Below are 26,013 nucleotides of genomic sequence, written 5' to 3' on the forward strand. Positions count from 1 at the left end.
GTGATATAGCCTGTAAGTCAGTCCACTCAGAGGGGCAATGGAAAGCTCAGGGCACTGTGTGGTTCTGGTGCTCGGCCTTATGACAGAAGCTGCTCTTCTTTTGAAGTGGAGCAAACCTTCCCTTAGGTCTAAGGGCCTGGGTTTAAGAGGTTCTGTCCAGGCCACATGGGGAGGGGGAAGGAAGACAGGGAGGGAGGAGGACTGCTTCAGTGCCAACATTCTCAGGTGGTGCTAACGTGTTTCCCACAACCCCCCAGGGTTCTACAGGCTCTGCAGGGGCGGATGTTTCCTGCCCTTTGTTTCCACCCCCATCTGGCACTAAGACACTTGGGACTGGGAGGGAAGGCCCAATGGAACATCTTGGCATGGATGTCAGAGGTGGCCTGTCAGGCAGACTGCCAGTCTGGTGCCTTTTTTCAGAGAACAGTGTTCTCGAACTTACTTCAAATGGCTGCTGGAAGAGGGACATTAAAGATTCTAGTCCTTGCAATCATCCTACACACCTCTTTCCCCCCACAGGACAGCCATCACCTGTAGTAGCTACATTAGCTATACTTGACAGGTACCCAGAGACCAAAGCACAACCTGAGGCTGACCTACCATTAAGCTTTAAGAGCTAGGGGTACTCAGTAATCTCCATGAGCACTCAGCTAGGAAAAGCAGGCCTGCTGGACCCCGAGATGCTAACCAGTACCAATGGCCCAAGTGGTAGGGATTGAAAGGCGTGAGCCAAAGGTCTTGCTCTAAAGGGTTCCTGTCAGTCTGGCCTTAGAGTGACACTGGCCAGAAGAATGTTACCTCGAACCAACAGAATGATCATGAAAAGCTACAAGACAATCAGACCAAAGGCATCTAACCACTTCAAAATCCTCCCAGCCTCCCTGCCAGACCACCCAGCAGCACTGCCGTTATCTGCCAGGGCTGAGTGTTTACCAATAACGGGAACCAGCTTTGCTGTTTTACTGCAAGCTTTATAAGGAAAAAACAAGGGCTGGGCTCATGCAGCCGCTGGTTGCTGGGACACAGGAGTCCATTTGCTCAAGCAGTTTAAGCCATGGATCAGCCATAATAATTTGAACTACTCTGATTATTAAACAGTTTTTCTTGCCCCACACATTCTCTGCAAATCCTGTCTTACACACGCATAGCCAGGCCAGCCTGGCTCCGGGCATGTGTAGAGGGGCTGCTGTGCACGTGCAGGGCTGCTCTGTCCTCCCACCCAGCTCACCGATGAGGGGCACCACCAGGATGTACTTCCTGCTCTCCAGCAGCCGAGCCAGACTGGCCAGGTGGTCAATGAAGCCGTTGGTATCTGGTACGAGGAACAAGGGTCTGATCTCCAGCTCCATCTGCCTCATCTGACTCTGGTCTTCCAAAACAGCCTACAGGGACACAGAATACAAGGGAGCAAGAGAGTAAGCAGGAGGGTGAGCCAGGAGCCTGACTCAACAGTGTGTAAGCATCCTGCCCCCACACATCTTTTCCCCCTCCAGAGGAACAGCCACCCCTTCAGCCTGAGGGACAGACCTACAGGCTGAGCTAAGCAGTACAATCAAAACCAACACAGACCAAATGGCCCAGGCCTGAAGTCTCACTAAACTTTAGTTGTCTCTGAGAAAGGACACTGATGATATTAAAAACAAGTTTCTGAGAAGATCATAAGACTTAAGACCAAGAAGGTAAGAAGGGAGCAAGTAACTAGGCTAGGAAGAGAGTCACATATTACACAGGCAGACTACACAGATTGCAGACACAAGGCAGTTCTCAATTCAAACACTTGAATACTCAGATCAGAATCCATCCATCTTTCCTTCCTTTCTTCCTCCCCCCTCCTTCCTTTCCTTCTCTGCTCTCCCTGTCCCCTTTTAAAATGAGACAGGGTCTCATGCAGCTGGCCCAAACTCATACTTGGTATTATGCAATCCTAGGTATCAAACCCAGTATTTCAGGATGTCAGCACTCTACCCACAACCCCACCATTTGTGATTTCAACTCACTTCATTGTGCATTTCAACCATCCACCTACTCCAAACCTTAACGAAATTAAACATAGAATCTGAATTTTAAAAGGACATACACATGGTCCTATGCGGTAGCACACAACTTTAATTCCAACACTCAGAAAGAGGAAGCACTCATCTCTGTGAGTTCCAGACCAGCCAGAACTACATAGTAAGATCCTGTCTTTAAAAAAAAAAAAAAAAGATTGATAAAATTTGACTCCTACAAATATACGTGTGCACACACACAATGTAAAACATTTTTAAAAACTGGGTATTAGCAGGATGCTACTTATCATTTCCCGCAACAGAAGTCCATAAAGAAGAAGTTATGACCCAGCCCACAGAGAACAACAACCGGATCATAACTATATCACCTGTCCTTGCTTTGCATAGCATTTCCTAAATGTAGGTCTTTTTAAAACACAAGAGAGACCTCAGGGTCTTTCTATATAGTTCTGGCTGTCCTGGAATTCGGTATGTACACAAGGCTGGCCTTGAACTCACAGAGATTTGCCCGCCTCCACCTTCTGAGATTAAAAGCACAACTACCCCCAGCATTTTTGCTCTACTTTGAACTCTTTACCACAACAACCCTGAACAAATAACACCATCACTGCCTTTATCTTCCCTTTAAATTGGCATCAGGGCTTTTTGTCTTAGGCTCTTCAGGGATGTCCTCTAGGTTAGTAGAGATAACTGTGCTGTATCCCAGTACAAACTGAGATGACATAATGAAAATTCAAAGTGCCCCACCTCATACTATTCAACAGTTACTCCCATCACCACCAGCAGGTCTGTGTACTAACCACTGTCAGCCCCAGAAGCCAACAAGTCAGGGACTATCTATGCTACAGGCTTTTCCATTTCTGTGGAACTCTGTGAACAACTACAACACCCAGTGTCCTGTGGTCTGACAGTCTTACATGGATGGCAATGAACCTGATGGGACGGGTTTAGGGTATATCTGTCTCTATAGACTATATTTATAATTGTGCTATTTCTTCTAGGGATCATAGCCAGAAAGTAAATTGACTGGCTGAATTTATCTGCTCTGGCAGACTCTATGTAGGAAGCTAATCAGGACCAATGGGAATCCAGAAAAGCAGGTTAGTCAGTCTCAGTCCCCTCACTCCCTCTTATGGTCTTCTGAAACATAGCAACCACAAGGACACAGACCCAGAAACAGCACAGAGGAAGTGTATGTGCGTGCCAACTGAGATGGGGCCCACGGTGCTGGGCCTGGCCACCAACAGTTAGCAAGAAGGCTGCTTAGGCTTCACTAGGGTGACAGTAAAACTGAAAGGGCATGACTTGAAAGGATGGGGGTGGCTTCTCGGTGACCTGCCAGAGACCTTTCCCTATGAGTAAGTTGTTGCTGCCACTGCCACCACAGTTGGTGAAGACATAGGCCACGGGACAGTGGCAGCATGAGAAATGTGGCTGAGAGGCCCCGTCTGCTGACACCCTCCAACTGATCTCACCTTACAAGGGGAAAGTGTCAGCCACCTTCCCAGGGTTTTTGGGTCACTGTCCCTTCCCAGAGAACTGCCAAAAGGATAGTAACACACATTCTACTAATCTTGTTGTGGGCATTGAGAAGAACAGGAAAAGGTCCTGCTCAGGTTCAGCAAATAACTCTGCAGTCCTTTATGCCGAGAAGCAGCTCCCCCGACCCCTGCTCCCGCTTTTGTCCCCATACAACTCTACCAGAATGCGTTTCCCGTAGCCCTGGGTTCCAAATCTCTGTTTTTGTGGGAGAGAGGACATAACAAGTTCTGCCACATGGCTGCTGGATGATAGGAGACAGGAGCCCTAGTCTTAATTAAGGAAGCATCATCTCTCTTCCTCTCACATCTGTTTTCCTACTTAGAGAAATGACATGCAGTCCTGGTTAGACTTCCATTAAGAAAGCTGATGACTGTGGTTTTTCACCTTGGATGAACAATGGGTTCCTAAGACCAGGTTCAATCCACCTGTATGCTAGTGGTAATCCAGACAGCCAAGGCAGGCTGGGGGACAGCCTGGTGTTTGAAGACAAGATAGATGTCAAACCGAGAGTAAGGTTTGGGGAAGCTTTATTTCCTTGGGTACCTGGAGTTATGGTCTGTGGCCAGAAAGGTGAACTGGCCATAGTCTCTCAAAGAGATTGCAGATGGTTCCCTGGGAATGGGACAGGGCCAAGCTGCGTGTGGTGGTCAGAGCTGGGCTGCCCTCATCCGGTCCCAGAGACGCCTGCAGACAACTTCCCCTAACCTGGCTCTGCCCAGTGAGTCACCACACAACTGCTTCCTGTTCCCCACATGCCCTCATGGAGTCTCAGGAGATTAGACAAAGTTGCTGTCTCTTTTTTTTGGGGTGCCAGTGGGCTTAGCAGGTAAGGGGATTAATACTTGGGTCACAAGATTAGTTCTGTACCAATAAAAAGAATGGCAGATCAAGAAGAGCTTAGGAGTCAGGCTTTATGTGATGGGTGTCTGTGTTTCCGGCCTTTTCTGAGTGGTGCTGTGTGTGTTTAGCATTTGCCCTCCCAACTTTTCCAGATTTTACCCGTCAGATTCCTGGCAGCTGTGCACGGCGCCTGTGCCGGCCGTCACGTCCCATTCTGATCTCTGGGTCGCACGGTGAGAGAAGGACACAGGATGCGCAGGGAGTGAAAAAGTGATGTTGATGGGGAGAGTGCCAAGTCCCCACTCACAGCCATGGGACGCTGGGGAGAAGGGAAGCATGCTGCTGCGGAGTTCAGAGGCCGGTAGTGAGATTTATTTTTGTTTGTACGAGTAAAAAGCTGCAGAAGCCTCTGGTGGGAGTGAGGGGGGTGAACCTGGAATGCTGAGACTCAGACAGATCATCCCTGGCCTGGAGTCAAATGTACTGACCCGGAAGGGGAGTTCCACAGGAGCCCTCCGACTGGAGCTCAGCCTGGGCCACGCCGGTTCTTAGACAGTGCCCTGGGAAAGTGTAGGCACTTCAAGGGCAATGTGGTGGTACACAGGAGGAGCAGGAGTTCATGACCATCCTTGGCAAGACCTTGTCTTAAAACAAAACAAAACAAAAACCAAAACCAAAAATAACAACAAAAACCAAAAAAAAAAAAAAAACAAGTAAACACATAAGCAAGCACAAAAATGACTCAAAAATAAATAAAAAGAGGAGATATTCTAAATCAGACTTGTAGCAATGAGAACCATGTTGGCATGAAGTGTGCAAGAGAAAAATAACTTCAGTTTAGAGAAAAGTGCTAAATGTCCAGTTACCTCTGAGCAACAGGAGCTTTCTGGAGCAAACTGACTGACAACTGGGAAAGAGGTATGGTATGCAATAGCTGAAGCAGCTGATGGGTTGTGTCTCTAGAAAGGTTCTTTTACAAGTTAAAGTGAGATGATTTTATAATACTAACCCACTGAAAATAGAGACACAAAAATACAATACACAGCAGGTGCACAGCAGGTCATGTAACAGGGTCACCATACCAAGTAGAGGCTTTAAGTGTTTCTTCTTTTTACAAGATTCAGACACAGTGTAGCTGCTTCCTTTCCTTCAAAGGGTGATGGAATCACATAGGATCTGTATTATTTATTACTCTGCAGACAGAGTAATATCATTACCACAAATGAGAAGCTTTATAACATGGCAAACTTCCACATTTACCTTGCATGTCACAGAGTACCTAACTTTGTGCCTGACACAACTTAGCAATGACAATGACAATTTCCACTGTCTCCTGTACAACTCTCTTTTACATTCTGTGCATCTGAGTGGGCATCAAAGACACCAGTAACTGTAAATAGGAAAGGCGGCACAGGAATACTTACTTCTTTTTAAGAATATATTATTTTATTATTTGTAATCAAGTGTGTGTATGCATGTATGTGCTAACGTGTGAAGGTACCTATGGGGGCCACAGGTGTTGGAGCTGCTGGCAGTTGTGAGCCTATGGTTGCTGTGAACTCGGATACTCTGGAAGTACAGTTATATGTTCTTAACTGCTGAGCCATCTTTCTAGTCTCAGGAGTATTAATTTTTATTTTAAGACTAACAGCAGCTGGGTACAGATATATGCATGTAATCCCAACTTACTTGGGAGACTAAGTCAAGAGGATCACTTGAAGCCATCCATAAGTTCAAGGCCAGCCAGGACAGCAGATTGAGACTTTCTCATTTTTGGTGCACATGATATATATGTATGTATGTTTAGGGATATATGTGTCCATGCATTCATATACAAAGGCTACAGCAAGACATCCAGGTATTTTTCTCCATGGTTTTCCACTTTGTCTAGAGACAGCATCTCTCTAAAGTGAAAACTTGGTGTTTCAGGAAGGCTGGCTGGTCAGCAGACTCCCAGGGTCCACCTGATCTGCTCTTCCCCTCACATTAGGGTTACAGGCATTATGTAGACATGTCCCGCTTTTTTTTTTTTTTTTTTTTTTTTTTAATTTTATTTATTTTATGTATGTGAGTACACTGTAGCTGTCTTCAGACACACCAGAAGAGGGCATCGGATCCCATTACAGATGGTTGTGAGCCACCATGTGGTTGCTGGGAATTGAACTCAGAACCTCTGGAAGAGCATTGAGTGCTCTTAACTGCTGAACCATCTCTCCAGCCCAGTGTCCTGCTTTCTATGTGGATGCTGGGGATTCTAACTCAGTATGCTTGAGGAGTAAGTGCTTTATCCAGTAAAGGAGCTCCCTAGGCTCATCCTTGTCTTTTAAGAGAAAAATGATACTTTTGATTTTGATTAGTTGTTAATTTTTTTTTTGATACAGGGCTTTTGTGTGTGTGTGTGTGTGTGTGTGTGTGTGTGTGTATAGCCTTTGATGTCCTGGAACTCCCTCTATAGACCAGGCTAGCCTGGAATTCAAGAGATTCATCTACTTCTGCCTTCCAAGTGCTGGGATTAAAGGCCTGCAGTCACCACGACCACATAGCTCGAGCAATACTTTTTTTTGCTTTGTTTTGAAAGATTTATTTATTTATTTTACATATATGAATGTTCTACCTGCAGGCCAGAAGAGGGCATCAGAACTCATTACAGATGGTTGTGAGCCACCATGTGGTAGCTGCGAATTGAACTCAGAACCTCTGGAAGAACAGATGGTGCTCTTAACTGATGAGCCATCTCTCCAGCCCCTTAAGCAGTACTCTTAAGTGCTAAACAATCTTTATTCATTTTTTGACAGGGCTTCACCTTATTGCTCAGGTTTGCCTCATGCATATGATATGTTGCCTCAGCTTCCTGAGTAGTGGGAATTACAAGCACACAACTGTGCCTGACAGTACTACCTATTTTTCAAAACTACCTGGATTGTAAATGAAAGAAAAGGGAGAAGACAAAAAGTAAGAGTGGCAAGATGGTCACTGCAGAAACCAAGGGAGGAGATAGTGCATGGGCTGCTGAAAGCTTCCCCTGAGACGGTCTTAAGAGCCCCTTTTCTGGATGTCTAAAAGCATCACAGGGATGAAGAGATGCTTAAGCCAGGTGTGGTACATGCTCACAATTCCATACAAAAATATGAGGACTGTCTTGAGCTTGAGGCTAGCTTGTCTCAAAAAAAAAAAAAAAAAAAAAAACCCAAAACCACAAATAAGAAAACAAAAAGATAAAGAAGCATATTTGCTTTAAAAAAAATTATAATGACTTTTGCTTGCACCCTCTCCAATGATAGAGGCAGAGACAGGCTAATCTTTGTAAATCCAAGGCCAGCCTGGTCTATACAGCAAGTTCTAGCCTACACAAGGCTACATAGTGAGATTCTGTCTCAAAACAAACAAACAAACAAACAAACAAACAAACAAACAAACAAACAAGCATAGGGTCCCTCTGTTGCTTAGGCTGTTTGTGAAATCCTGAACTCAAGTTCTTTTCCCACTTGAGCTGGGGTTACAGGCACCTCAGGACTTAACACAGGGCTCCTAGGACCTAACTATTACAGGAGCTCGATGAACTCTATCACAGTCTCATCCACTAAATAATACTTTAAAGAAAACCCAGATGAGTTAAAAAAATTTTTAATAAAAATTTGCATAAATTATTTGCCTGCATGTATGGGCTGTGTACCATGTGCTTGTGCAGTGCTCATGGGGGCTACCGTAGGGTGTCAAATCCTCTGGAATTGGAGTTACAAACAATTATGAGATGCCATGGGATTGCTGGGAATGAAACTCAGGTTCTCTAGAAGAGCAGTCAGGTGATTCAGCCCAAAGGCTTGACCATTCTGGGATATAGGGGTAAGACAGAATGTGGATGCTGTAGAAGCCAATGAGGCAGCAGTGGCTAGAGTCATTTGGAGCTCTAGCATGATGGTATGCGGAGAGGCTGGGGCATGCTTGGACGGTACCCAGCTCTGCAGACTGATGTGCTTTCCATTTAGGTGAACGTGCCCCTACACTGGTAGTGTTCTGGCCCCCACAATGTCTCCGACAGCTAGGAGCCAGGGCTGAGTGTCTGCCTTCCGCTAGCTTCCTTCCATACAGGTGTGTGTGTGTGTGTGTGTGGGGGGGGGTTGTTCTGTGTATACCCCATTGTTCCACAATGCCCCCCCAACCCTGTCCCAGGCCGGGTGGCAGCGTGAATGGATTGTGGCTATATTTAGAGTGAAACTCCTAGGGCTCCCACAAAGGAGTGACTACATCTTCAGGAGGGTGGGTGGGTGGGAAGGGGACAGTGGAGTGAAGCTATTTTCAGAACACATGTCATTGCTGGCTACAGAGCAAGACTGTGGCCATAATGCAGAGGGAAACAATAGCTGTGGCCAGAGGAAGAGCCTGTTATGTTTCAGGTGGGATGTTTGCAACTGCTCAGGAAACCTGACCCCGCCCAACAGCAGCACAAATCACAGGAGAGCCTCATGGAATCAGGGGAGGAGGCAGGAGATTCACAAGGCTAGGACAGTATGAGGTGCCAACAGGCCATGCCTCCTGAGTGTCTGGAGGAGGATTTTTAGTGACTGTTTGGCCCTGGGTGGTTAGAAATGAAATCCTCTGACCAACTTCCCAGACAAATTATGTACCTTGCTAAGGACTCTGGACCTCTCCCAAGAATGGCAATACAAATAAAAACACAGGTAGAAAGCAGTGAGGTAGACAGGATTGATACAGTAGGAAGCGCTATCTTAGGCAACAAGGCAAGGCCTGTGCTATGCCAGAGCGTGTGGTCTCAAAGCCTTGGGTGGGTGGATTTGGCACCCCTCACATTTAGGGGCCTAGTTGGGCTCTGCAGTTCCAGCTGCACAGGCCCTAGGAGCTCCCCACACCCTTTTTCTGACCTCTAGTCGGCCCCACTCACCAGCCTCTGTACAGTCCCGGAAGCAGGGAGGGACAGGCTGCAGAAGGAGGCCAGGCCTCACCTCCCCCATCTCCACAGATGAGCCTGAGGCCCAAGGGTCTATGTAGGAGCAGGGAAGTGGAGGTGTGGCTACAGCCCCAGATCTCACTTGGACTTTATAGCCATCCTGGGGCAAGAGGGCTTTTGTTCAACCCCATCTTCATATCCCCTTCCCCAAACATGTGTGGTTCCTGTTTTGCTGTATCTGTAAAAGGCACTGGGAGCTGGGGACCTGCCTTACACCTCTCGGTTAACACCCTGGAGACTGATGGAGTTCAGAGCAGTGTAATTTACAGCCCATCTCTCCAATCTTAATTCACTGGATGCTCCTTTCTTCCTTATTGTATTAGTGTGACCCAGGTACCTGCCAACAATAATGGTCTCTCTAGCTAGGAGCCTCTCCCCTACTCCCAGGACAATTTATACCTTTTCCTTGGGATTTTCCCCCTTAAATTAAACAAAAAGAGGAAAAATAGAGAAGGTTAACACGGGTTTGAAGCACTGAGGCCCCGTGGTTCTGGGCAGGGAGCCAATGGCCTGAGGGCACACACATGTGTGTGCTCTCCCAGAAGGGCCTTCACCGGCCCTGTTTTACAGCTACCTCGGCACAGACTCCAGGGTTCACGCATATGGCCAGACAGATGTGTCTGGCTTACGTTCAAGGCTGGAAAATGAAGAATTATGGAAGTGAAGGGCCCCGGGCATTAAAGAGAAGGGGGAGGTAAAAGGGGGAATTTTTCCTCTGCTGAGAAATCCTCCTGTGGCTATGAGGCTGGAGGAAGGAGGTTGACAGGAGGCAGGGCCGCCAACAGCAGTGCATGTGGGGCCTGTTCTTAAAGGGGCCACAGCATCCTCCTCTGAACAAATTTGTGGGACACAGATAGTCAGTGGCCCTGCAGTTAGGTCTTATGTTAGGCCTCCAGTTATCAGGACTGCTTATTGCTTGCATGGGCAACCTAGACAGTGTACTCTGACAGAAGATGGAGCTCCTATGGCATGTGTTCTCACAGCATCCTTCTCCCATCTCAGGAGGGTCTATGTAGCCCAACCTACACACTTCATCCTCATGGTACCGGCCAGCTCTGGCCTTGAACTTATGACCTTCCTGCCTAAGCCACTTCAATATATATGGTATTACCCAGGCTTGTTTGTACCTAATCAAAAACAATTTTCTATCTATCTATCTATCTATCTATCTATCTATCTATCTATCTATCTACCTACCTACCTATCTACCTACCTACCTATCTATCTATCTATCAATCATGTGTGGTAGAGGGAGTAGGTGCATGTGTTATAGCATATATCAGAGGACAACTTTCAGGAGTCAGTTTTCTCCTTCTAACATATGGGTCCTGGAAACTGAACTCAGATTATTACACTTGGTGGGTGGTAAGTGCCTTTACCTGCTAAGCCATCTTGCTAGCCCAGTACTTGATCTTTTTTGCTTTTTGAGACAAGAGCTCGTCTTGGAATTTGCTATGTGGATTAAGCTGGTCTCACACTTACAGATATCTGCCTGCCTCTGTCTCGTGTATGCTGGAATTAAAAGCATCTGTCACCATACCCAGTTAATACTTGATTTTTTAAAAGACCTCATCCACATGCCAAGTCTCTTGTTCAATAATAGCTTCTCACAGGGCAATTGGTGGCATGCACCTTTAAGTCAAGTTCCCCAGAGGCTGAGCCAGGCAGATCTCTGAGTTTGAAGCCAGCCTAGTCTACAGAGTGAGTTCCAGGACAGCCAGGGCTACACAGAGAAACCCTGTCTCAAAACAAAACAAAACAAACAAACAAACAAAAGAATAGCTTCTATACTATATGGTTTGCTCTGAAATGTTATCTCATTTGCCCTTCGACCCCCAAGGTTTGTACATTGCAGCCATTAGGAGAGTCAATGCTCAGTACCATTTGCTAAACTGTGCTGAGAACACTGTCCCTGATTCCTAGGAATTCATAGTACTGTGGGGGGAAAGGCCCACAAATAACTGTAATATGAGACATGATAGCAGTCCTACAAATGAGGTATAAATCAACTCCACAGGAACCCTAGAGCACAGAGACAATATCCTCCTGGAAGAAATCAGGGAAGGCTTCACTGGGGAGATGGAGTGTCATTGGGGAATGCAGGGAAAACAGAATTTCAACAGGTAACAGGAAATGTGGAGCAGAAAAAGAGCCCTTTGGATTGAGAGACAGACTCAACAAAGATCTAAAAGTAGGAAAGGGCGGAGTCTAAGGGCAGTGAGTAGAGAGGAAGGTTAATGTCACTGTCTGGGCAGGAGTTTTAATGGCTGGATAGACACTTTATGCACTCATCCTAAGGACGTACAGCAACTAGGAGGCAGGTGCTGTGCTTAGTTTACTTTACAGATTTAGAAACAGGCTCACAGAAGTTGACCATTTTGCCCAGTGTCCAATTGTTAGATACCAGTGGTTCACAGGAGTATGTTGATGGGAAACAAAGCAGGAAAAGCATACTTGGAGCACATCAGAAGCCTAAGATGTTATCAGAAGGAATTAAGCTTTATTTCACTAGCCAAGCTAGGCAGTGATAGTTTCAGAGCAGAGGAATGGCTCTCCATGGGATTGTGGGTTCACAGTGTGAGTGAACCTGGTGGGCAGACTAAGTACTATGTAAGTCCAAGAGGGGCCATTCCCAGATTATAAAGTTATTGGCACCCTCTGGAGCTATTCAACGCAGGAGCCTTGTTGTTATGGTTCAACAAGTCCCTGAACTAGGGTAGAGTGCAATGATACCTAGAAGGAGAGGAGGAGTGAATGAACAAACAGGACATGAGAAGAAACTGGACAACATGATTTATAAAAGGCCATGGTAGAATTTAAGATGATGTTCTACTTGCTACCATCAAAGAAGTCAACCAAAAATTTCTGTTAACTACCAATTCAGCTTGCTAGACTAAAAAACAATAGAAAAGATGGAGGAGTTAAAAAAAATGGTGAAGAAGTCTGGGAAAGTAGCTCTGAGTAGCAGAGAAGACAACAGTATACTACTTACTGTGTGAAAGGGAGGCTGGAGGAGACAGGCATAAGAACCCAAAGCTAAAAAAGAAGTTAACTATAATGGGGACTATGTTTTGTTTTGTTTTTGTTTTTTAAGAGTGGGTTTCATGAACTTGCTTTGTAGTTGAGGATGGCTTTGAAATCTTTTTTTTTTTTGGGGGGGGGGGGGTGAGACAGAGTTTCTCTGTGTAGCCTGGGCTGTTCTGGAACTCACTCTGTAGACTAGGCTGGCCTCAAACTCAGAAATCCACCTGCCTCTGCCTCCCAAGTGCTGGGATTAAAGGTGTGCACCACCACTGTCTGGCATGGCTTTGGAATCTTACCTCCACATCCCATGTGCTGGGATTACAGGCTTCACACCACCATCCACAGCAGGACCAACTTTGGTAAAAACAGGTCCTAGGTAATTCTGGCAGTAGTTTCATATATAATCCCCACCCCTCGCCCTCTGGCCCCCTGGCAGTAGTTTCTTTAACAGCTGGACTGAGTGTCAAGATGAGGAGGTAAAGACTTGAGATGGGACTTTTGTGAGGACTGATGGTGAGAAAGAAAAGGGTGGGAAGAGAAACATGAAGATGATGCTGTTCTTTGGGCCACAAAGAGGTTTACAGTCAGACTCATGAGAGGTTTGTACAGGTAGCCACATTACAACAGGCAAGCATAGAGAGGTATTACATGCTGGATCCTAGTAGCAGTAGGACATGGGTATGTCTAAAAGTATTGCTCTCCTGGGGCAGGGGATGAGACCAATACTAGACAAAGGGAATAGTTGTATGCTAAGAACTTTTGTGGCAGTGTCTCATGTAAGCCTCTGGGGACAGTAAAAGGGAGATACTACCATCCCGCTTTGTAGATGAAGAAATAGGCTCTTTAAAGTTAAATAATTTGCTTAGTGCTGTAAGGCTAGATAGGTGTCAGAACATGAATTATATCAAATTTGCTTGGCTTTCTGCACTAAACCATATGCTCAAGAGGAGAACAGCATGCCAGGAGTGCTAACACCTGCCTTTGGAGGCACTTTGGATGTAGAGGCAAGAGAACTCTGTGAATTTAAGACCATCCTGGTATACATAGTGAGTTCCAGGCCAGCCAGGGCTACACAGACCTTGTCTCAAAATGGAGAGAGGGAGGCATTGTGGGGCAAGTGGTATGAGAAAGGGATGGATGGGAAAAGAGAGGGGTAGGAAGGAGATGAGGGGAACATCTGAAGAGAGACCTAAAGATACACATGCCTATAGAGAGATCTAAAGACACATGCCAGAGAGTGAGGCTTAATGCTCCCCATGTACATAGTCTATAAAGGGAGCTTAACTTGCTTGGAGAAACAAGTACTTAGTACAAAGAAACAGATCTTGGACAACCAAAGAGAAAAACTTGCTGGAAATGAAGGTTTGGGCTTCCAAGAGGGCTGACAGTGAGGTAAATGTGAATGTAGATTAAATAGCATCTACCTGGGAAGATGTGGTGAGTACTCTGTCCTAAGTGGGTTCTCCTAATACCCTGGGAACCCAGATAAGTAGCCTGTGGCTATGACATTCTAATCCCACAAGAAGGAGTGTATTTCATGAATATCTACAGATGGTGAAAGATGAGTCCCTTAAATTGTATCAAAGACTGCATGTGTGGTGTTGACAGAGTTTCACAGGAAAAGTGCTGCCCTGCCTTAGAACTTACAACCTGAGTATAACAACAGGGTCCCCTACCATTCCTGCTCACACCATCCCATTCCCTGCCCAGCCACATTCTCACACACAGCCACATTCCTCAGTGGAAATCAGCTTCTCCAGCGTGGCTTTACCTGGATCTTTTCTTGGCGACGCTGCTGCTCAGCTATCTTCCTTGCTAGAGCCAGCTTCTTGGCTCGAAGTTCCCTGATGTCATCCTCACCCCCACTGCCTTCAGCCTCTGAATCTTCCTCAAAGTCTTCAATCACTACATCTTCTTCCTTGGGGTAAAGACACAGACAAGGAGAAAGAAGAGATCATTAGCCATGATATTTAGCAGATCCACTCTCTGTCATGTAGCTCCCTACCCCGTGGGGGAAGCATTCCTTGCCAAGGGTTCCCTGAGTGTGTTGGTAGGAGTAGTGATTCTTCCCCTGAAACTGTACCTATGTGCTAGAGCGTTTCTTACACATTTATACCTATGTTACTCATAATCAATATATTCACTTGCATGCTTGTGTTCACAGTCCTTGTTCTCCCTTGCACACATTCAACACAAACTTTAGACCTGGTTTCATTTTGAAATTACAAATGATTCAAAGAGTAAGCAACAGAAAGTTGAACTGCTCAATTTAAATCTAATTCGTGCTAATAATTTGATAGGAATCAACTCTGGCCAACATCTGGGAGTTAAGCAAGGAAGTTCCCTTGCCCCCAGACAGTATCAAGAGCAGATGCTGTAGCTCTATAGACCTTGCCCTGATTTCCTTTTAAGACAACAGCCTGGTAGTGTGGGGACTTCTGGGCCCCATTAAAAAATTCACATAACATGGCCTTGCTCAGCTGCCCTCCAAGGGCCTAGGCAGAGTAAGTAGGAGGTGGCTGGCTAGCTTAAGGAGCCTTCTTGCCAGGCTGATGGAGCCTTCCCCAGGGATGGCACTTCCTCACTTGCAGACTTGGTTCTCAGCAGCCACTGCTCCCCGGGTGGTCCTAGCTCCACTCCTCACTCTCTCACTTTTGGCCTTGGTCAGAAGAGAACATACAGCTGCCCGAGGGGATGGGGCTAGAAGGGGAACATAGGGAATGATTCAACAGGAGAAGGAAGATTCTTGTAATTCTAACAGAATGATGACTACATTTGACAGCTACTAGCTACTCGGTGCTGTTTATGGGCTGTGTACCCAGCTATGTGTTTTTCATACATTAACTCTTTTAATTCTCACAATGGCCTGCACAATAGCTATTACCATCTGCACTTTATAAATAAGGGGTTTAGAATAAAATAGCCTGTCCAGAGTCAGAGAGGTGGCAGGAAGCAGATCAGGGATTCAAATTCAAGTGAGTCTGACTCCCATGTCTGCTCTTATCAATCACAATAAACAAACCTGCAGGGCTGGAGTTCTGAACTGAGAGAGCAAGCTCAGATACAGCCCTTAGTGGCTCAGCTTTATCATGCCTGGACCTATTTAGACTGGGATTCTCTTGGTGAAGAGTAGTTAATAAGTGTAGATAAGGTGATGAGGACATCTAAGGAAGGTGGGTCGTTTGGCAGTATCCCCAAGAACTACAAATTTGTCCTATTACAAAGAAAGGCATCCAATGACACCCTACCTCCCATGTCCACCACCACCTTTTCCAGCTAGTCTTGGGAGATGGTAGGGATAAAATCTGTAACTGTCCTGAGAGGTCTGAGGGGGTTTAGGGTGCTGTTCACAAGCACCAATTACTTATCAATACCTGGCTATGAGGAGGAAGATTATTTCACATTTATTTCCTTGCTCACAGGGTTAACCTGGACAAGAGCAAGTACAACAAGATGCCTGTTGGCTCACGGAGGAAGAGTGTTCTTGCCTGCTCTAACCAGGGATGGACAGTTAAGTTAGCACTGGTTTGGAGTGAACAGGACTGAGGTCAAAGGAGGGTCAGAGAAGCTTGTCTGAGGTTTGCTCAGCTCTCATAGCAAACACGGAAGTGCAGGGTTATGAAATTACACAGAACAGGGTAAGTAGGATTTCCCAGGGACCACTAACATAAAGGAACCCAGGAGACTCGTGGGAAAAGGAAGAAGTGGGCAGCCTAGTGTGGGTCACGAACCTTTGCCTGGTCAGTAAGCCTCAGAAGGAGAGTAGTGTAGTATGTACAAGCAGATCAGGCACCAGAGGTAGCCCACTCCTTCTAGGGTCAGAGGAGAACCTCTTTGCCTAGCTAGGCTTGTGCTGCCAGTCTTAGATGTTCAGAGGCATCTCTTATAGTCACGCTGGAGAGCTGCCTTTGCTTATTCTCCATTGCCTACTCTTTTAGCCTTTAAGTATGGGAGAGATAAATGAGAGAGGTATGGACATCATGGGCCTGTGTTTCCCACACTGTCTAGAGTTGCAGGGGCACTGTTCTGCTTGCTAAAGTTGGACACCCCAATGGCTCTGGTAACTCCACTCTCTCCTCCCATGCTGACAGCTCATTCTTTCCCTTTATTCTCTGCCCAGGTTTCATCTAGAGAGTCTGGAATCGTGGGCTTAGCTATAGCCCTGGAACCACCTCTGTCCTGGAAGTTAAGCCCTGTATCATCAGGCATGGGGTGGAGTTCTCCAGCTATCCTAATGAAGCCAGGCCAAGACTGCTTCTCTGAAGACTGTGTTCCAAAGGTGGCCACTCTATCACTGCCTGAGATCCGAAACGACAGCTTCCAGCTGACATCTGGCTTCCCTGGCCTGCTGCTGATTTCATCCCTGTACCCCGCCCTGCTCCACCGGGCGCTTGAGACTGCTGTGGGCCAAATGACTGTGTTGGCCTATGGGTGACCTGGCCTCTGGCTAGAACTGCTTCCGTCCCTTCCCTCCATCCCATGTTTCTTTTTACCTAAGACCCTCGTCTTTAATATTATGGATTAAAGAGAAGAAAAGAGCCAACCTTCAGGCAAAAGTGAGATGTGTATACTCCCAGACAGAGTTACCCACACCCAGATAAACAGCAAGGAGGCTGCCAGTGATGCTAAGTGTACATACGCTCCATTTCTACCACAGAGTCACAAGGACTCTCAGTCCACAGACCTCAGGGGTGTGGACAGCAATGTTCATTTCAACTGACAGACTGGGCACATACAGATGACCATCAGAGATCATCCCATAAAGACATGCCAAGGAGGTCTGCTGGGGTATAGGGGTGGGGTACATAGGCAAACATGCGCTCACACGTGTGTGCGTGGACACACACACACTCGAGATTGAGGGAGGGAAGGGGAGGGGGGAGAGAGAAAGACAGAGACAGACTGGAGTGAAGCAGGGCTACAGGGACAATCAAGGGCAAACAAACAAGAGGAGAATTCCTTAATCACATCAGGATGTGCAGGAGGGAGGGAGGGAGGAAGAGAGAGAGAGCAGGCTGGGGGAGGGGCGATTTTCCACAGGGGCCAGCAATGTCAGCTCTTCCTGTACGTGAGCCGGAGGCTGAAGTTTAGGCCTGTGCTGTGCTGAGCTCCGCACATCTATAAACTTGATCCTCAGCCTGAACCCTAACACCCCTCTCTTTACTCTCTTTCCTAAGCCTCCAGAGCTGAACATTATTAAACTCTTTCCTCCAATGCAACATTAAAAAGAAGCATCTGGAACTCGTAGATGAAGGCAGGCATTGGGGTGGACTGGCAGTAAGGGGCACCAGCAGAGTGCACTCTTGAGAGGTTGGCTGTCACCTCCACAGACAGTGAACTGAGAGGTTATAAATAACCTCAAGGAGAAGACTCAGCCTGGGCATCGGGCACGGGGAAGGGAGCCTTCCCTCTGCCATAGCAGGCTCTTCCCGCACAGTACCTCATCTTCCAGTTGTTTTCCCTCTTGGCTTCCCATTTCCTTTCCCATGGTGTCTGGGACGGGTGCCACTGACACATATTTTCCACCCTTGAATGCCAGCAGAGGCTCTTCTTGTCCACAAAGGGCTTCCAGAAAATACTTCAGCACTGTGACCCTTTTGCAGTCAGCTGCAATAACCTACAGAGCGAGAGGGAGAGAAGAAAAACAGCATTTTCTGAGAGGGAGGATGAAGACGAGAGACACTGTTAGCTGCAGGGGACATGAGAATTGTGTCAAAGTTACTGGGGAGGGAGGTAGTATGAGCAACAAGAGTGTGTACGGAGGAATGCAAGGACCAAGGTCTTCTAGAGGAAGGAAGTCACCAGGGCCTTGCTTTAGGTCATCCCTGGGGCAGCAGACAACCTCAGGACCAATGGCAGGTGCCCTCAGGGCTTGTGCTTTTCTTTTATTAAGTCCTATCATTAAAAACAAAAACCAGAAAATAATTTCTTCTAAGTTTGGACTAAAAGTAACAATATGAGGAACGTGCTGCAGCAGGCTGGCTGCCACAAAACACTGCTTTCTCCCCTTCGGACCCCTGGCACCCCATTCCTAGACTCCCTCCAGGGCTGTCTGCAGACGGAAAGATAAGCTTTCTTGGCTGTTTCATCTTAGCCAAGTCATTCTGAACTTATCTGGATGGTTTCTGCCTCACCTGAGAACTGGGCAGAAAATTATCAGGCCTAGAGGATGGGGCAGAGCAGGCGAGTTCACCAAAGCTCTGCCCTCCACGGTTCACGCTAGTTGCTCCCATGTTGCTACAGCAGCACATATACAGTGCTGATTTAGCTGTTATGTGAGGTATTATCCTGATCAGCTGTCAAGTTTGTCAGGGTCTCAGATGATGTGTCCGGTCACCTAGACTGGAATCCTCTCTACAAGACCACATATGCATGCCTTCCTTCACTTCTATCTGTGCCTGTGTCCTTTGCATTGCCATTTTCCTTGCTATCTGGCACCCTTCTCTTATCCGTTGGCTTCTGGGGCCTTAGCATGCCTACTGACTGGATGATCATCAAAGAGGAGGCCCCTGCTTGATGTGCATCTAAGAAGCAGAGGGCATTTCTATACCATACTGGCCAAATATGACACAGGGCAGCCCTTTCATCATCAGTGATTCTAGGACATGCTAAATGACCAAGACCCATTTTAAAATTTTATTTTAAATGCATGGGTCTCTTGCCTGCATGTATGTTTGTGTACCATAAAGGAATCCAGAACATGTCATTAGATCCCTGGAACTGGAGTTACAGATGGTTGTGAGCTGCCATGTGGGTACTGGGAATGGAACCCAGGTCCTCTGGAAGAGCAGCCAGTGCTCTTACCTGATAAGTCATATCTCTAGCCCTACCCCACCACCCTCAGAGCCAATTTTCAGCCTGATTTCTGACTGTGAAGGACAGGTGAAGGACTGATGTGGATGCTGGACTGTCGGGGCTCATCAATCTACTCCTGCACAGCTAACTCCTCCATGCAGAAGGCAAGCCTTCTAGTGCCAAAGATCACTTCTTGTACTTCGCTAGCAAGGTGCTGTAAGAATAAAGTGACACACAGCAGGCTCATGAAAAAGACTGGTAGGTGGAGAGAAACGCACTAGGACCACAGGAACAGGTGATACAAGATGATCCATGTCTTCTAAGACAAGGTGAAATGAGTTACCACTCTGCCAGGTGGCTGGCCAGGGAGAGTGCATGCACATCAGTCATCTGTGTCACAATTTCATTCTCTGCCATCTTTTCCCCTGCCCAGATGGTACTTACCTATGACTATTGCCACCAGAAGGTAAAATATTAGGCTAAGTATCTGACTACCTCCATCTAAGAGGCTTCCCTGAAGAGGCTTAGAGCTTCTTGAACTTAAGGGGGCTGATCCTGGATACCTCCCTAAAGGGGTAAGGATGGTCCTGCCTTGGGTCAGGACAGGTAGCCTTGGTTCCCATCCTGTATATTCAAGCATGTGATGAGGAAGGCTAGAAATACAGAAGCAGGGGCTAAAAGGCATTGAAGAACAGAGCTGAAATGAGTAATGGCCTGGCAGGCAGCACGCACAGTGGCCTGCCTGCATCCCCAGTCTCTCACTTGCAGAGGAAACTTCTGCATTTCCACAAGACTGCCAGTTTCCTCTCTGTGGTCTAATTTTAACCACCTTGTCGTTACAGTGTGTGTCAGCCACCTGACCCCACTATGACCTCTGACCTTATGCCCCAGCTACTGCTCAAACTATAGAGAATTATGTAATGGATCCAGGACTTTCCTTTTTGGCATGAAACTGCTGCCACTGAATGGGTGGGGGGAGGAGGAAAAGGAATGAGGAGAGGAGAGAGGAGTTTGCAATCGTCCTTCACTCACCTGGATGGTGAAAGGGCTACAGGAGCCTCAGTTCAATCTGTAGCAGAAACCTACCCAGAAGATAGTGTCTCATGGTTATAATCTTGGGCAAGTGGGAAGAAACACCGTTGTCATTAAGGCAGGCCCTGGGTGAGTACATGGCTCAGGAAGCAGTGTGATTCCTGGCCAAGAGGGAGAAAGGCCACATGTGTGGACGTGGGACTCCTGGAGGTGGGGATTTCCAGGGCACAGCAGGAGCCTGGGGTGCAGACATCCTGAGCCTGCCTGCAGCACATCCTTAGAGGTTCAGTGGGAACTATCATGAAGAAAGACAAGCAAAAAGGAACTCCCACCCTGCTCCAGTTTTTGTTTCCACACCTTCCACACCATTTAGAATGAACCCAGTTTCCCTGAGAGTTTTGTCTGCTATGGTCATTCATCCTTGCTTTAAAGGGGGAATGACAGTTACTGTGATTGGTAAAAGAGTTCTGCTTCACCAGGGTAGCTAAGAGGTCCAAAAAAGATTCTGTCTACACAGAGACAATTCACCCAGGTTTTGGAAGAGTGTCTTCTCTTCATTGTACTTCAAGGATCAGGGAGAACAACTATGGTTGGATGCAGTATTCTTAGGTTTCTAAAATACAGTGTGGCAGTGAGAAATGAATTCAAGTATTTACTAAACTGAGACTATGACAGGCATAATGTCTAGGGCTTGTCCAAAGACACATGAAAGCCTGCTTCTAGTCTGTTAGGCTGGTTGTGAGAGTATTCTGCCATGAGGTGAGAGGAATAAGCCTGTACAGAGAAAAACACTGGAGTTCTACAGGAGGCTCTTGGGAATATTCTCCCATACAAAGGAGCTCTAGTAGTTGAGTCAGAGAGGGACAAAACAACAGTTTAATATGGTCAGAGATACATCAAGATGAAGAAAGATGGGCTGGAGAGATGGCTCAGCAGTTAAGAGCAGTGACTGCTCTTTCAGAGGTCCTGAGCTTAATTCCCAGCAACCACATGGTGGCTCACAACCATCTGTAATGGGATCTGATGCTCTCTTCTGGTGTGTCTGAAGACAGCTACATTGTATTCATCATGTATATATGAGTATATATAGTTTCTGGGGTTAAAGGGTAAAGGGGTTATAGATTCTCTGGAAAGGAGAGAGTACCTATAAAATCTATGATGTAATCCCCACAGTAACCCCCTCATGACCATATTTTTCCATTTCTAAGACAGAGGATGTAAATGGTATACTCACTGCCTTTAGGACAAACTTTCCTTGCTTCTGAGAAGGCTGGGCATAACCCAGTCCCTCTGGGTTGTTACAACAGGGCTGGACTGGGGCTGAGAATGGGTAAAGGGCTGTTAGACTTCGAGTGCCCTGGGAATCTTCTCAGTGTGCCTTTGTAGTGGCAGCCCTTACCCTGGAGGATACAGTGTAGCCACCTACCAAGAACTCCAGAGTTAATGAACAAAATGTCTCACATGAACCATTCCCCCTTTCAATAGAAAAGTGGGGTTTGATCAGGGAAGAGCTGAAAGAAAAACACACTAAGAAAGCCCCATTCTGTCTCCTTGAAGGTCATCTGAAGCGGCTCCCCGTCTACAGCAGGAACCCGAGCCCTAGGCTCAGGGCTTGAGCTATCTACCAGTTCCCCAGATCCACACACAGAAGCAAGCAGAAAGGAAAACTGAAAGCTCAGTGTGGAGAGGTGATCTGTGTCTGTTCTGTTCCAGCTGGGTTCCTGAGAGAGAGAGAGGTGAGCAGGCAATGAGGTAGGGGCAGGGGCTAAGAGGCAGGTTCTGAGAACGCAGGAGAAACCTTTAGACCAACATAGGAGGTTGGTCTACTGTCTGGGTTATTTTAGGTGGGGAGGTAGACAATCAAGAATGGTGAAAACTGAGCAAAGGCCAACACAGGAACAGAAAAGATGATACTACTTTATGGAAGGTGGGGGACAGCAAGAGAGAAAGGGAACCAAGCACCAGGCATCATATACTGATGTAAGCTGAGTTCCAAGATGCAACACATCACAGCAGCCCTGGGGAAGGGAGAAAACCTGGATCAGCCAGGAAATAGGAGGAAGGGTTGGAATGCTGACAGGAATCTAGAGCAAACTCCCGAAGAGGTTCAGTGCTCAGGATAGGTACTTATTTTGCAACATTTCTTTCACTAAACTTTTGGTTTAGGGGAATCAGAACTTGCACCACAAGGCAGGTCGCCCCCCCCCCCCCCCCCCCCCGGCTTAAAAGTCCAGCTTGCTACTGCTCCTCTGGTTAAAAAGAGAAAAAAAAAAATCACATGGTTTTCCCCTACAAACTCAAGTTTACAGGTTGTTTTTCTTGTTTCTCTAAATGGAACCAATTATTCTCACATTTGTTGAAACCTTCAATCAAGCTTTATAGCTTGTTAATTTTACAAAATGTCCTTAGAGTAAATAAGATGCAGACAGGAAAAGTGAAGTCTTGCTGAGATTATTAAGAAACCTTAAAATAGACTCCAAATCTACCACCACGGCTGGTAAAATATAGGCTGCTTGGCTGGCTTCTGAGGTCAATTAGCAATGGGTTAATTATCATCTTTAATGAGCCAAGCCTACAGGATTGGCTACAAGAAAATGAACTCACACTAATGTGTTTTCACAAAGCAGGGACTGTAGTGATGTGGAACTCACCCTCACTAGAGACAAAGGGTGGAAAGCACACTTCTGTAGCAGCCAAGGGTGGGTCAGCTTGAGAAGGGGTCTGCCAATGAAAATTCAGACTCAAGAAATGAAGAATCCCACACAGGGAATCCTCTGGAGCTGGGAGGACAGAGGAAATGGTTTATTCACATTCCTAGGGGGAGGGGCTTCCTGGCAGAAAGCAGACTCTTAGAGGCAGGAGGGAAACTGGCCACAGGATACACAATCACTCTGAAGACAGAGTTTAGGACCAGGAGATACACACTCATAGCCTGAGTCAGAACAAACAGGTATAAAATGGAGAGAGGGTCAGGGGTCAGTGAAGTGAGAGAAGCTGCACTTGAGTTGAGTGACCAAGATGAGATGGAGAAAAAGCATGAGTCCCGTAGCAGATAACATCTCTGATGACTCGGGGCATATAGTGTCTGAAGGATCAACTCAAACAGCCTCCCTTTCCTGATCCCTGCCCCAGCAACAGTGTTGTCTCTATGCAATATGCCAAGCACAGGCCACTTTTGGTTGCCTCTGATTCCAACAGCTAGATCTGGTTCTCCCTAGATCCTTCAGTTGACCTGTGTAGGCTAAAGGAGGGGTCAATATGTCACAAGACAAAGTGCTAACAGCACTGGTCAACCCACAGGATTCCATGGCCTGGCTTCCATCTCTGTTTCTTCAGAGACAGCAACAGAACTGTCAGCAATCTGCAGGCACAGATGCCCATTCTCCACATCCATACTTACCACATGTGCACACACATGCACAACATCAGGCTAAAGGCTGGCATGTGAGAAGTGGAAAATAGTTGGGTAGGAATACTTCATAGCAATAAGGTGACTGATGATTCTTAAAGATGTGGGAACCTGATCACTGGAGAAGAGGTTCTGATGGCTACTTCTTAGCTGTGACTCCAAGGACAAGTTCATTTCTCAAAGTCTCTGTTTGCTCAAGTTGTTTCCGAGGTGTAGAAGGTATAATGCAGAACAAACATTCCAAGGTGCCTGGCTCAGACGTGCTTAATAAATGAGTGCTTGTTATTGTTTTTCTTCCTCTCTGCTTCATTCTTCTCAGAGGGACCTAACACCACTGAGAGGTTTAGAAGCCAGACTCAGGCAAGGCAGAGACCAGGCTGGAGCAGAGACCAGAATGCTCACCTGGCTGACACTGCTGTAAGTATTCACTCACAATTTAGGTGCTAGACGCAGGCCACTGAGCAGATCAGGTGGTGAAGAAGGCCTGGCCTCTCTTTAGCAGTCCTTTTTCTTTTCCTATTCACCAAAGACCTGGAGCTAACCACAAGAATACATGTATTCTACAAGACTCTAGGGAGGACCTAAGGACCTTTGCAAGCATGCCACTGGTAATATGAACTATCAGAAATAAAATCCTGCCTTAAGCCGAAATCCTGGCCCCTTCACAGTGGTAGATTTGCCTTAACTAAGGCTCAGTAAGATCCTTGCCCCAGGTATCCCGATAGAAAAATAATGAGAAAAAAACCCTTTATGAAAATTTCAACCCACCTGAATTTCCTGATCTTTTCAGCTAGGAGCCTGATCTTCCCAGGGCAGAATATGCCTTCCTCTTTCCCCAGGGAAAGAAACTATTCTCTCCTCTCAGAGCTCTGTGCTCCGCTGTTTCAGGCAAGGTGTACTCTGATTAGCTAGGGCACTGTAGACGGCAGGCTATAGGCAGCAGTAGCTTGGGCTACAGTCCAATCCTGTTTCCCCTGCAGAACACTCCAGAGCAACCACCCACATTGGCAGGGGTTGGGGCGGAAACTGGCACTGCCAACACAAGCCTTTCAGGTCTGGCTGGCTTCAGCTGGTCTGAAACCTGGAACACAGGCGCTGGGCCCTCACTTACTGAACCAGCAGGGGAGGCTGCAAGCTCAGACCCTGGGGATGAAAGTCCTCATCTGTCTTAATCTGTTTCCACACTGACTGTGAGTTCTGGGCTAGAATCACAGCATCTCAGGATCTAGTGGTTCTTAACCTGTGAATTGTGGCCCCTTTGGGGGTGTGTGTGTCAAAATATGCTTTCACAGGGGTTGCCTAAGACCATCTATATATCAGATATTTACATTATGATTCATAACAGTAGCAAAATTACAGCTATGAAGTAGCAACACAAATAATTTTATGGTTGGGGGTCACTATAACATGAGGAACTGTATTAAGGGGTCACAGAATTAGGAAGGTTGAGAACCACTGATATAGTTGCTCTGAGCCACATTCTTATTTTCCTTCCAGATAGTCATGCACAGGAGCCTGCCCTTTAGGTTCGTGTTCAGGCTCTTTAACCAAAACTGTCACTAGATTGATTTATTTATTCTGTGTAGGGAGAGAGTGTCCTTTTTGAGTCCTTTGCAGCATTTGACAACACAAGCAACATTTAGTCATCAAATATTTACTAAGTACCTACTGTATATACAAGCATCATTGCAAGGTCCCTGGTCCAGTGGGGCTAAGAGTCACATTCATACTAGGTAGAACAAGAGATTCAATTGCCTATAGCATTCTGGTAGGTAGAATTCTTAATTCTCTTTCCTCAAAGGAGGATACATATCTTACAGATACAGAGACCTAATACACCGATGCTTTATGCCTTTCTGGCTGATGGGTCGTGAAAAAGCCAGGACAGAGACCTCCCTTAGCTATAATCGAATTCTAACCTCTCAGTGCTTCCCTATTCAGTGCAATCATGACTTCCACATAGATCACCACGACTGTACTTCTATTACTTCCTAACCCTTGACTCTAGGCTCCAGGCAATGACTCCTTCCTCTACCGCCATTTGATTCTTCTGTGACTTGGCAAATTTTACAGATGATTCTTCAGACTATAATGACTTTGCCTTTATGCAATCACTTCATCCCTTCATTTTCCTTTAAGCTTGGTAAAAGTAACTTCATTCTTTCCCCACTCCTTCCCTCCTCTCCCCCCTTTGAGATAAAGTTTTACTATATAATATAATTTGGTCTCATGTGATGATTCTCCTGGCTCAGTCTCTGAAGTACCTGCTTTATTTTAAAGTCTTTCTTTACAAGAAGCCAATAGGTCTTTATTTACCCTGCCCTGCTACTACCTGTAAATATTTCTGAAAGACTTAGATCTCATGGCAGGAGCTATGCTGGACACCCTGAGCACCT

General features: G+C 46.5%; 1 protein-coding gene across 5 annotated transcripts in view; it reads right to left on the reverse strand.

Moving 5' to 3' along the window:
• Positions 1-26,013, reverse strand: part of Smg6 (SMG6 nonsense mediated mRNA decay factor) — a 222,766-nt gene that overhangs the window by 6,552 nt on the left and 190,201 nt on the right. For 4 of the 5 annotated variants that reach the window (XM_076936313.1, XM_034504241.2, XM_076936309.1 and 1 more), the window contains 3 exons: positions 17,822-17,998; positions 14,153-14,299; positions 1,229-1,382 (listed from right to left, as the gene is read on the reverse strand). In XM_076936313.1, coding sequence (XP_076792428.1) covers positions 1,229-1,382; positions 14,153-14,299; positions 17,822-17,998 — 478 coding nt within the window. Of the gene's footprint in view, positions 1-1,228; positions 1,383-4,862; positions 5,036-14,152; positions 14,300-17,821; positions 17,999-26,013 lie in introns of those variants that run through there. The other variant, XM_076936311.1, reaches the window with a different exon arrangement.

Source organism: Arvicanthis niloticus, chromosome 6 (genome assembly GCF_011762505.2).
Source record: "Arvicanthis niloticus isolate mArvNil1 chromosome 6, mArvNil1.pat.X, whole genome shotgun sequence".
NCBI classification, from domain to species: Eukaryota; Metazoa; Chordata; class Mammalia; order Rodentia; family Muridae; genus Arvicanthis; species Arvicanthis niloticus.